Source organism: Lutra lutra, chromosome 5 (genome assembly GCF_902655055.1).
Source record: "Lutra lutra chromosome 5, mLutLut1.2, whole genome shotgun sequence".
Taxonomy (NCBI): Eukaryota; Metazoa; Chordata; class Mammalia; order Carnivora; family Mustelidae; genus Lutra; species Lutra lutra.
This window is the reverse complement of record NC_062282.1, coordinates 79,917,130-79,930,134: the sequence shown is the minus strand read 5'-3', so window position 1 is coordinate 79,930,134 and position 13,005 is coordinate 79,917,130. Positions and strand designations below refer to the sequence as shown.

General features: G+C 46.7%; 1 protein-coding gene across 21 annotated transcripts in view; it reads right to left on the bottom strand.

The window, feature by feature from the left end:
• LOC125100255 (protocadherin gamma-C4) overlaps window positions 1–13,005 on the bottom strand; it is a 187,699-nt gene that overhangs the window by 81,743 nt on the left and 92,951 nt on the right. Inside the window, exons 2-3 of one of the 21 annotated variants that reach the window (XM_047730329.1) lie at window positions 10,064–10,945; window positions 8,547–8,883 (exon numbers count right to left, since the gene is read on the bottom strand). The exons of 13 other annotated variants lie outside the window; for them this stretch is intronic. In XM_047730329.1, the coding sequence (XP_047586285.1) occupies window positions 8,866–8,883; window positions 10,064–10,945 (900 nt within the window). In that variant the 3' untranslated portion in view covers window positions 8,547–8,865. Of the gene's footprint in view, window positions 1–331; window positions 3,542–5,151; window positions 5,176–6,118; window positions 8,884–10,063; window positions 11,187–13,005 lie in introns of those variants that run through there. 7 more of the 21 variants (XM_047730316.1, XM_047730320.1, XM_047730303.1 and 4 more) reach the window with 7 other exon arrangements.

Below are 13,005 nucleotides of genomic sequence, written 5' to 3'. Positions count from 1 at the left end.
ATTGATGTTCTGAGAAAGAGAAACACCCACAGGGAAAAAAAAAACATTTATGCTTCAGTTATAGATATTTCTGTGGCAATGGCATCATAATATCCATTTGTCACAGTAAAGGAGACAGAGCGTGTAGGTGGATAAAGACTATCTCAGGTGAAATTGTCAAAGTATTTCAAAATACTTGAGGGCTAATAATGAAGTCACTGGCTCACACAGAAAGGAAAAGAAAATATTGAGAGTGGGTAAACAAACAAAGTGATAGTAGATATGATCTGTTTAAGATTTTTTGCCAAAATATTATTTGAAAATTAAACCAAACCTGTTTATTGACACTCACGTGAGCAGAAGCATCAGTGTAAGAGTTTAATTTGTTATTCTCTTCAGTGGCACTTATTACAAACGAAGCTTCAGTAGAGAGATCTTGTAAGGGTCCCATTTCTGACGTCATAGTGAGTAAATTAAGCTTTGCTTTCTGGGAATCCGAGGCAACGTACATATTGTAGGAATAAGGCAAAGTCCCTTCACTGTAGTTGGGAGGAACCATAGGTCCTGACTTGACACACAGACCAGGCTGAAAACAGCCCAAGGAGGCAGAGCTGGAGGAGCTCCGCAGGCGCAGAGCAACCGCCAGAATCACCGCGAGGAGGAACAACACCGAAATCAAGGCCAAAGCCACCACCAGGTAAAACTGCAGCTCCCCCTGAGGGTCAGAGGGCTCAGGGCGGTCGCTGACATCCGGCAGCACCTCCTGCAAGCTGTCGGCGAAAACCAGGAGCAGCGTGGCTGTGGCCGAGAGCGGCGGCTGTCCCCCATCCCGCACAGCGACCAGCAGGCGCTGGCGGGCCGCGTCCCGGTCGCCCAAAGCACGCGCCGTGCGCACCTCGCCCGTGCGCAGCCCCAGGCTGAAGAGTCCCGGCTCGCTGGCCTGCAGCACGTGGTACGACAGCCAGGCATTGTGTCCCGAGTCGGCGTCCACCGCCACCACCTTGGTGACCAGGTAGCCGGGCTGCGCGGCGCGCGGCACCGTGTCGAACAGCGCCGAGCCGTCGGGCCCCAGCGCCGGGTACAGCACCCGCGGCGCGTTGTCGTTGCGGTCGCCCACCAACACGCGCAGGCTCACGTTGGCGCTGAGCGCGGGCGAGCCCTGGTCGCGCGCCTGCAGGGTCAGCTCGAAGGCGCGCAGCTGCTCGTGGTCGAAGGCGCGCTGCGCGAACACCACCCCGCTCTGCGCGCTCACGGACACGTAGGACGCCAGCGCCCGTGGCTCCAGGTCGCTGGCCACGATGGAGTAGGAGACGCGACCGTTGGGCCCCAGGTCGGGATCGGAGGCGCTGACTTGGGCAATGGAGGCTCCAGGAGGGTTGTTCTCCGCAATGTGGGCCAAATAGAAAGCCTGTTCGAAAACTGGTGCATTGTCGTTGACATCTGCGATGTGCAGAATGATACTAGACCTGGAGGAAAGAGGTGGCTTTCCCCTGTCTGTGGCTGTGATGGTGACATTGTATGAAGGAGTCTTCTCCCGGTCCAGAGACCCATCTGTTACAAGCTTGTAGTAATTATTGGCAGAAGATTCAATTCTGAAAGGAACTTTTTCTTTTATGAGGCATGTGACTTCTCCATTTTCGCCTGAATCTTTGTCATGTGTTTTGAACAGAGCAATCACCATCCCGTGTTCTGCGTCCTCGGTTATGGAATTAGACACTGAAGTGAAAATAACCTCTGGGGCATTGTCATTCTCATCTAAAATTTCGATTATAATTTTACATTCAGTGGCCATGCCTCCACCATCCTTGGCTTCTATGCTCATGGTATAGCTACTACTGATTTCGAAGTCTATGGGACCTTTGGATTTAATTTCCCCATTTTGATGGTCTAGCATAAACATACTTCCAATATCTCTTAGTGTTTTGAAGGAGTAGGTGATCTCTGCATTGATGCCCTCATCCTGATCAATGGCTGTCACCTTTAGCACAGAGGTGCCTAAGGGCAAGTTCTCTGGAAGGCTAACTTTGTACACATCCTGACTGAACACTGGGGGATTATCGTTGGCATCAGTGATCTCAATCCTGATTTGAATGGTGCCACTTCGGACTGGGTCACCCCCATCCAGTGCGGTCAGAACCAGAAGATGGGAGCTCTGGTGTTCCCGGTCCAGGGGCTTCTCCAAAATTAATTCTGGGGCATTCCTGGCTTCAGTCTTATCCTTCACCATCAGAGAGAAATACTCATTATAGCTGAGTTGGTAACTCTGGAGTGAATTAGGTCCTACATCTGCATCTATAGCGGATTCCAGACCAAACCGAGTTCCTAGAATTGCAAGTTCATTGATTTGTAAAACAATGCTATTTTGGGGGAAATACGGTGGATTATCATTTATATCTTCTATCCTCACTGTTATGTGAAAAACATTTAGAGGATTCTCTGCCACGATCTCTAAGGGCACCACACACAGGGTGCTTTGGGAACAGAGCGAGTCCCTATCTATTCTGTCACTGACAAGTATGTTGCCATTCTCTGTGTTTATTGTAAAGTATTGCTTCTCTGCACTAACTCTCAGGTTACGGTTCAGTAAATCCTGTACATGCAGCCCCAGGTCTTCAGCAAGATTCCCTACTACTGAGCCCCTGGCCATTTCTTCAGGAATAGAGTAGCGGATCTGCTCAGAGAGCCCCCCACAGAACAAAGGCAGCAGGAAGGGAAAGAGTACTTGCCACTGCCCGGTAAGGCTCCTCTGCTTCGCCCTAGTTCCCATCCTTTCTTCGCTGCTGCAGCTTCAGGTGTTATGAGAAGATGCTTTACAAATTGTGTTTTAAATATTTACTGCTAATGCGTAGAAAACTCAACGCTGTTTCAAGGTATCCCATTCTGTATTCCAGAATCATGTGCTGAGAAGAGAGCCCGTATCTGGGCTTTATCTCCTTTCAGAATCGCTTCCGTGACTGCGCAGAAAGTCACTTAGGTAGACGATGGACTCCAGCTCTTCTAGCGAGCGCATTGGCCAACAGCGGCGCTCGGAGTTTACTTAGAAAACTGCAGCTATTCTGACAGATTTGTTGGACTGACGTATAGGGAATGAGGCAATAAACAAGTTTTGGATGTGTCTATTTTCTAGTGTTTACTACCAAAGGAAGTTCTTTAGAGATCTGATTCCATAGAAGAGTCATTAACCCAGAATGAGAAAAGTTTGTCTTTTTCTAATGAGAGGCAGTGCACGTACTGAAGGAACAAAGCAAACTTCTCTCCAGACTTAGAACAAAGACCACATGGTAAAGTAGCCTCACCAAGTGATATGGGGAAATTTTTACAGCCATGAAATAATAGCCAGTATTATCTTCAATCTTATGTGCAGATAACTTTCCTTCTCCTTTTTCCAGAGCAAACTGGGGGAGAGCTCAGATGCATACTCAGGATAAAGATGACCAATGGCATGTAGTCTTCCTTGCTACTTATGAAAGAGATTTATGGGATACCTGGTGGCTCAGTCAGTTAAGCAGCTGCCTTTGGCTTAGGCCCCGATCCCAGGGTCTTGGGAACTAGTCCCACATCGGGCTCCTAGCTCAGTGGGGGAGCCTGCTTCTCCCTATGACTGCCACTTCCCTTGCTTGTGCGCGCTCTCTCTCTCTGACATAAAATCTTTTTTTAAAAAGATCGGTTCTCAGTCTTTTGTCTAAGATCAAGTAAAATCTCTTAAAGATATTTATGAAATTTATGAAAGATTTATGAAAAGGATTATCAACTATTGTACACTTTCACCACAAACAATACCCTAGTAGGTTATCATAGGAATTTAATGACATGCAAAAATGTGAGGGTATTTTATTTTTATCCTTCTCTCTCTTTTTAAAAGATTTTATTTATTTGACAAACACAGAGAGAAGTAACACAAGCAAGGGGAGTGGGAGAGGGAAAAGCAGGCTTCCTGCTGAACAGAGAGTTGGATGTGGGGCTCAATTCCAGGACCCTGGGATCATGACCTGAGCCAAAGGCAGATGTTTAACGACTGAACCACCCAGGTGCCCCTATCCTTCTCTTTAACTGGACCACATGTTGTACCATAACAGAACTTTATCACTACCTCTGAGTCAAAAATAACTACCCAAACCTCAAGTTTCAGAGCTAATCTTTCGGGGTGCTTGGGTGGCTCAGTGGGTTAAAGCCTCTGCCTTCAGCTCAGGTCATGATCCCAGGGTCCTGGGATGGAGCCCCACATCAGGCTCTCTGCTCAGCAGGGAGCCTGCTTCCCCGCACATCCCACCCCCCCCACCCCGCCTACTTGTGATCTCTGTCTGTCAAAGGATAAATAAATAAAATCTTTTTTTAAAAAAGTTAAATCTTTCAGTTTTTGTTCTTCAAGATTTTGGTAGCCAGCTAAATGTTCGGACAATGTTTTAAATATATATATATATATATCTATTACATATAATACATAATATATATATTATGATATATAAGATATAATATAAATAAATAAATATATATATATACAAATAAATATGGAACAACCTCCTTCTCCCAGCAATACCTCATATCCTTTTTATTCATATAATTTCAATTCAAGTAAAATGCCTTTTTTTCTGTTTGGAATTCCATAGGCATAAAATTTATCCCTACATGGTCAAGACACTCTGACATTTTTCTTGACATGGGACAAATTTAGGCACCTGTTGCAGGATTTCCCTTTCCTACAGTTGAAATTCTTTTTGCCCAAACATCAGACACTCAATTATAGCTAAATATATTAAGGTCAGTACCTAAAGGAGAGAGAAAAACTTGAAGGAACCTGAATATGTAAACAATCTGAGCCAAACATTTCAAAGACGTATGAAGAGTGCTAAGCTGAACTGATTGTGGAGATGACTCCTGTGATCAAATATCCTCAAAAAGTCTCCTTTCCTCACTTGCCTTTCTTTGACATTGTTTCAGATAACATAGAGGTCATTAGGTAACTACCAGGGCTTCAATAACAAGTTGGTTCTGAATATAAGGATTGAATATACTTACATATGATACAAAATGAATTTTCAAGGGAAATAAAGGAATCCATGGCTCATGGGCATATTGAAAAAAAAAACACAACAACAAAAAGGAAATAACAAATAGTAATACCAGCTAAATCAGTTTCATAAGGTCCAAATAACTACTGCATCTCTTATATTTACAAACTGGTCCACATCAGTAAATCTGAAAAATATAAGCATGTTTAGCCAATTTGTAAGTAACTTTGAGAAGCACTGGATCAAAATTATTTCTGCAGATGAAATGACCACATCAAAAAATCTCGAACACACACACACTAAAGTGCAAGTAAAAGAATAATAGGAAATAATACCCATTCAACAATTTAACTACTCAGAACAATCAAATGACTCCACTGTAGAAACAGATAAGAGGTCTAGAACTTGAGAGGAAAAAAAGTGTACTCTACAATTCCTTTCCCAAGAGATTCTAGTAGTAAAAAGGCAGTCAATATATCTGTTTTGGTAGTAAAAATAAAAGAGGGAAACTTGAAATAATTAACATAATTTAAACATATCACCACCCATCAAAGACCAAAATAGAATTGTTTCATGCTTAGAGAAAAGCTTACATTTGTAAACTCCTACATGTAAATGTGTGTATATGTGTGTATAGATAAGGAAAAGAGCTACAGAGTGTATCCCACTGACCAAGAGGGTCAAATTTGAACATTAGAAATAAAGCAAATAATGGGAGAATATAATTATAAATTAGGGGAGGCAATGTGAAGTTGTAATAGAGAAATAAAAACTGTGAATCATAATTTGAATCCTAACCAGTTTACATTGATAGTCACAGACACTGATGATAGAAAAATATTACTAAAATTTAACTTATTATAAAGCCAAGCCATAATAGCTGAACTAGACCTTTAGAATCAAAAGAGAATATGCCAGGGGGAGAGAAAAGAAAACTTTCTTGAAAAATGATGTTAATTTGTTGAAAGATAAAGTACAGGAACTCACATGTATTGCTCTAAACATATACACAATGAATATGTCCCCCTCCAAAAAAGTATTGATTTTGGTTTTCGGTTTTGTTTTGAAAAAGCCACTTAAAAGACTTGTGCAGAGATACTAGCAACTCGGAGGCAGGTAATAAATCTCACCTGATTACTCGTGGAGTCAAGATTGCCTAAACCAGCAGCTGAATCTTCAGTTATCAAGAGTGGCTCGCTTTTCCCACAGCTCTCCTGGCTGATGAGCGTGTCCGCATAGTTGGGCTGGGGGAAGATCAGGTGACTCTTGCGCGAGTCCGCGGTGAGGGAGACCTCGTGCGAATAGGTCTGCAGGAAAGCCCGCACCCCGTCCACGCCCACGAAGTGCGAGGCCGGCACGCCCACCAGCCCGCCTCCTGAAGCCTGGAGCACACGCGACGCGTGCCAGCGCCTCAGCCTGAGCGCCAGCAGCACGATGACGAAGGCGAGGAAGACGCAGGAGACTGCCGCCACCGCCACCACCAGATAGAGCGTGAGGTCCGCATCGTCTGGGTCGGCGGGGGTCCCGATGCTGCCCAGGTCCGCCAGGACGTCCGGGATGCTGTCGGCCACGGCCACGGTGAGCGTGACGGTGGCCGACAGAGGGGGCTGCCCGTGATCCTGCACCGCCACCACCAGGCTCTGCTTGAGCGCGTCTCTGTCCAGCAGGGCCCGCGCTGTGCGCACCTCACCCGTGTGCAGCCCCACCGCGAAGAGCCCTGGCTCGCTGGCCTTGAGCAGGCGGTAGGACAGCCAGGCGTTCTGGCCAGAGTCTCTGTCCACCGCCACCACCTTGGTGACCAGGTAGCCGGGCTCTGCGGATCGGGGCGCCAGCTCCACGCCTGTGGAACCATCAGTGGGGAGAGTGGGGTACAGGATTTCAGGGGCATTGTCATTCTGGTCCAGAACAAATATGTTAACAGACACATTGCTGCTGAGTGGCGGCTTTCCACTGTCCTGCGCTGTCACCCACAGTTGCAGGTCACGGAACTGTTCATAGTCAAAGGAGCGCAATGCATATAAGGTGCCAGTGTTGGAGTTGATGGAGATGTAGGTGGATAAAGGTGCTCCCTGGAGGGTATCTTCCACCAAGGAATAAGTGATCTGGGAGTTCTCACTGCTGTCCAGATCCACTGCCATCACTGAGAAGAAGGAGGATCCTCTGGCATTGTTTTCAGGAATGTAGATGGAATAAGATGAGTCAGCAAATGTGGGCGGGTTATCATTGTCATCTGCTACGTTTAGTGAAATGTGAGTTTCTGTAGACAAGGGTGGAAATCCCTGATCTGTGGCTATCAGGGTTATATTATAGAGGTGGACCTGCTCCCTGTCCAGCATTCTGGTTGTTATCAACTTGTAATAATTTCCGTAAGTCTTTTCCAACTTAAAAGGCAGACTGTTAGGAACAAAACATGAAACTCGACCATTTTCCCCAGAATCTTGATCTTGCACATTTAGAAGAGCAATAACCGTACCTGGAGGAGAATTTTCCAGAACTGAATTAGTGGAAGATGTGATAGTTACTTCTGGAGCATTATCATTCACATCCACAACAGTGATCAATATCTTAGCAGTAGTGGAGAGACCACCACCATCTTGGGCTTGAATTTCCATCTCATAGAATCTATGTTTCTCAAAATCCAGAGACCCTCGTATTAAAACTTCTCCAGTTTGAGAATCCAACTGGAATATTTCAGAAGTTTTGCTTTCTGTATTCTGGAATGAATAGACCACTTCCCCGTTGATTCCCTCATCTGGATCAGTTGCATTTACAATGAGCACCTGAGTTCCAGACCTGAGATTCTCAGGAATACTCACTCGATATACAGACTGTGTAAACTTTGGTACATGGTCATTTATGTCGAGGACCACCACACGAATGGCAACAGCACCCTGGTGGATGGGATCTCCTCCATCGAAGGCTGTGAGGAGGAGGTGGTGAGCAGACTCTTTCTCTCGGTCCAGACTCCCCTCCAGCACTAGTTCAGGATTGTTGGCCCCATCCATTCCTCCTCTCATTTGTAATGAAAAGTAACTATTAGGATTGAGCTCATAGCGCTGGAGGGAGTTCATTCCCACATCTGGATCCCTAGCACTAGGAAGGGGAAATCTGGATCCCGGAGTTGCGTGCTCACTGACTTTTATCTCTATTTCCGCCTCCTGGAAGCTGGGAGCATTATCATTAACATCCATTATTTCCACCTCCACTCCGTAAATCTTCAGGGTATCTTCCACAAGTATCTCTATATTTAAAAAACAGGAAGACAGTGTCTCACAGAGCTCCTCCCGGTCTAACCTACCTGCAGTGATCAAGCTGCCACTTCTCGGATTCAGAGCAAAAAGCTGCATCCTATCTCTGGAGATGATGCGGACTCCACGCTCCGACAGCTCCCAGGGTTCCAGCTCCAGGTCCTTGGAAATATTGCCCACGAAGAAGCCTTTGTCTGTCTCTTCAGGCACCGAGTATTGGATATGTCCTGCCCCAGACTCCTGTAGCGTCCTCAGGAAAATGTACAGGAGGACCAGCCCGCTGCGGTCCAGGCGCAGTGGCGGATTCCCCATAGTAGTAAGCTGAGCCTATATTCCCTGATTTCTTGAACTGTTTTGTTCTGAATCAGCTTATGTATCTACGAAGTTCCGGAATGACTGCATCCAAAATATATTAGAGAGCGAACTATTTAAGTTTCCAGCATCAGGATCTGTGAGTATCCGTATTACTCGGCTTTGTGTTGTAGAGATGGGGGAGGGAGGGACTGCCGCTTGCAGCTTCCCATTCCCCGATTGGTGAAGAGCGGCGCCTAGAGCCGAATCTTATTATTGCAAGGAGTAAGAAACCCAACTGATGTGTTTTTTCCAGACGTTATTACACACTTCAAGAATTATACATATTTGTAACACTGAAAATTGCACACAATAAAGAATTGCATAATGTGATATTAAAGGTTTACCAAGATCACGTAATAAAAGGATTAATTATTAAAAGGGCTTGTTTAATTTTAAAAAATATTTTCAAATACTATTGGAACTGAAAACTTGCAGGTTAGATTTGCTTCCTATTGATTTTTACTGACTGAAGGGAATAGCATTTGTGGATGTGGAACTAGCATGGTTAGAAAAAAATATGAGCTCATGACTATAATTCCCACCAATATTTCTTTATTGAATAATAAAGATGAAACATTTGAGAAAATTTGGATGGGAATAAGGTTATTATTTAAAATGCCATGACAAAGAACTATAATTGTGTTCCATATTCTTAGGTTAAGAAGCATTCTATTTTGGGGCTCCTGGGTGGCTCAGTGGGTAAAACCTCTGCCTTCAGCTCAGGTCATGAGCCCAGGGTCCTGGGATCGAAGCCAGGGTCCTGGGATCGAAGCCCGCATCAGGCTCTCTGCTCAGCAGGGAGCCTGCTTCCCCCTCTCTCTGCCTACTTGTGATCTCTCTCTCTGTCAAATAAATAAAATTGTTTTTTAAAAAAGAATTATTCTATTTCATGAAAAATTTGCCAGAGATTTCTATATATATTTTACTTTAAATTGCATAACAGAAGGACTGCAGCATTGTAAACTTCAATCTAAACAGTTATATCATTAGGTTTGACCTAGGTTTACTTTAAGGAACTTTATCAAGAGATTGACTCTAGAATCATTATTTTTATATATTTATTTTTAAGTAAGCTCTATGCTGAAGTGGGGCTTGACTCATAACCCTGAGATCAAGAGTCACATGCTCCATCAACTGAGCCACCCAGGGGCCCCTGAATCTAGAAATCTTTAAACAACAATGCTATAGGGGCGCCTGGGTGGCTCAGTCCCCTACTGCACTAATGCGGTTAAGTGTCTGCCTTCTGCTCTGGTCTCCAGCTGGGGGTCCTGGGATGGAGCCCCCAAATCTGCACTTCCCTGCTCAGCAGGAAGTCTGCTTCTCCTTCTGCACCCCCCTTCATGCGCGCTCACTCTCTCACTAGTGGTCTCTCTCTCTAATAAGTAAATGAATAAAATATTTTTAAAATTACCAATACTACATTGGAATATTTTGGCATATTATAATATTAAAAGCATTATTTTAAATACTTACCTGCTCAAAAGTCGTCTTATCTGCTTCAACGTTAGGTATTAAAATGCTAGCCAACAGCCCTGCAGGGCTATCTTTGTTAAGAGTATCTTGTGTGGCTGGAAAATGATCAGCAGATGTGAGAAATTTAAATTCTGGATTAGTCTGATCCCCTGGCACACATAAATTATAGGCATAGGGCAATATTCCCTCACTGTAGTTGGGAGTAATCTCAGGGCCAGAGTTGGAGCAGAGAGCAGACCCAAAGCAACCCCTTGCGGCGGGGCTGGAGGAGCTTCGAAGGCAAAGGGCAATGGCCAGAGTCAATGCGAGAAGGAAGAGCACGGAGATCAAGGCCAAAGCCACCACCAGGTAAAACTGCAGCTCCGCCTGGGGGTCAGAGGGCTCAGGGCGGTCGCTGACATCCGGCAGCACCTCCTGCAAGCTGTCGGCGAAAACCAGGAGAAGCGTGGCTGTGGCCGAGAGCGGCGGCTGTCCCCCATCCCGCACAGCGACCAGCAGGCGCTGGCGGGCCGCGTCCCGGTCGCCCAAAGCACGCGCCGTGCGCACCTCGCCCGTGCGCAGCCCCAGGCTGAAGAGTCCCGGCTCGCTGGCCTGCAGCACGTGGTACGACAGCCAGGCATTGTGTCCCGAGTCGGCGTCCACCGCCACCACCTTGGTGACCAGGTAGCCGGGCTGCGCGGCGCGCGGCACCGTGTCGAACAGCGCCGAGCCGTCGGGCCCCAGCGCCGGGTACAGCACCCGCGGCGCGTTGTCGTTGCGGTCGCCCACCAACACGCGCAGGCTCACGTTGGCGCTGAGCGCGGGCGAGCCCTGGTCGCGCGCCTGCAGGGTCAGCTCGAAGGCGCGCAGCTGCTCGTGGTCGAAGGCGCGCTGCGCGAACACCACCCCGCTCTGCGCGCTCACGGACACGTAGGACGCCAGCGCCCGTGGCTCCAGGTCGGAGACGCGACCGTTGGGCCCCAGGTCGGGGTCGGAGGCGCTGACTTGCGCAATCGAGGCGCCTGGAGGGTTGTTCTCTGACACGTGGACCACGTAGGAGGCCTGGTGGAAAACTGGCGCGTTGTCGTTGACATCGGTGATGTGCAGAGTGATGGTAGTACTGGAGGAGAGGGGCGGCTTTCCCCTGTCAGTGGCTGTTATGGTGACGTTGTATTCCGGAGTCCGTTCTCGGTCTAGGGCTCCATCTGTCACCAGTTTGTAGTAATTCTTAGAAGAGGAATAAATCTTAAATGGAGTATCTCTACTTAAACTACATGTAACTTCTCCATTTCCCCCAGAATCCTGGTCCTGTGTTTTGAAGAGAGCCACAACCATTCCTGGAAGGGAATCCTCCAAAATCTGATCAGAGAAAGAAGTAATGATTATTTCAGGGTTGTTGTCATTTTCGTCCAGAACTTCTACAATTACTTTACACCGCGTAGAGAGGGATCCTCGGTCCTTGGCTTCTACATCCATGGTGTATCTTTCTGCTTCTTCAAAATCCAAGGGCTGATGAGTTATAATGTTTCCTGTAGCAGAATCCAGAGAGAACACGTGCTGGGCTTTATGAGCTACACCAAGGAATGAGTATGTGATCTCAGCATTGAAGCCTTCATCTTGGTCAGTGGCGCTCACCTTCACCACCAAAGTGCCTGAGGGTACACCTTCAGGAAGACCGGCCCTGTATATATTTTGGCTGAACACTGGGGGGTTATCATTGGCGTCCACCACCAGGATTTGGATTTGAGCCGTGCTGAATCGTGGTGGATCCCCGCTGTCGAAGGCTGTCAGCACCAGGTGATGAGAGCTTTGTGTTTCTCGGTCCAGGGTCTTCTTCAGTACTAATTCTGGATATTTGCTACCATCAGGACTGTCTTTCACCACCAAGGAGAAATACTCATTAGGACTTAACTGGTATTTGCTCAGTGAATTCATACTAGTATCAGGATCTTCTGCAGACTCAAGAATTGCTCCGGTCCCCAGGGGAACAGATTCACTGATTTCTAAATTTATTTCATCCTTATGGAACTGAGGGGCATGGTCATTAATATCCTCAATAGCCACAATGATATGAAAAATATTTAGAGGATTTTCCACCACGGCTTCCACCTGCAACTCACATCTTCTTCTCTCTTTGCATATCTGCTCACGGTCTATTCGGTCGTTCACGAGTAAGTCCCCGCTCTCTGGGTCTACCCTGAAAAGCAGCTTCTCCGTGCTAACTCGCAACTTCCGAGCCGACACGTCCTGACGCTGAGCCCGAGATCCTTGGCGAGGTTCCAGTTCCTCGGGAATGGAGTAGCGGATCGGCTCGCAGAGCGCGGGGTAGAGCAAAGGTAGCAGGAAGGGAAACAGTACCTGCAGCCTGCCGGCTGGGCGCCTCTGAAAACAGCTCGCTCCCATCGTTCGCTCTAGTTCTCGCGGGGTCCCAGTCTCTCCAGCTGGAGAGAGTGCACACTATCGCACTGGTAGCTTTCGGCCCTAGAACTTACAGAGCCTCCAGTTTGGGAATCTTTGTGTACTGGAGAGTCTGCGCAGCACTTAACCCGGTGTGGAAGCGGGTTCTTTTTCTTTATGTTGTTGCCTGCACAGGAAAACCAGGCTACAATCTGAGGAATCCCGGGCGACTGCGCTTACCCTGTACTGGCCGACAGCGGCGCCCAGAGGTTTTGTGTGGAACCGCAATCTAGTTTTTCGGTATTTCAGAAATCTTTTTATTTTTCATTTTTTAATTTTTAAAAATATTTTATTTTCAGTAATCTCTTCACCCGACGTGGGTTCACCGGAACCCACAACCCCAAGGTCAAAAGTTGCATGGTCTACCGACTGAGCCAGCCAGGCGCCCCAGTAAATCTTTTTAAAATGTAAGGTGATAGCTAAAAATATTGAAATCTTATTTCTCATTGATTTCATTTTCATCATGAAACATGTTTCACATGGTCAAAACTACCATATGTTTTATA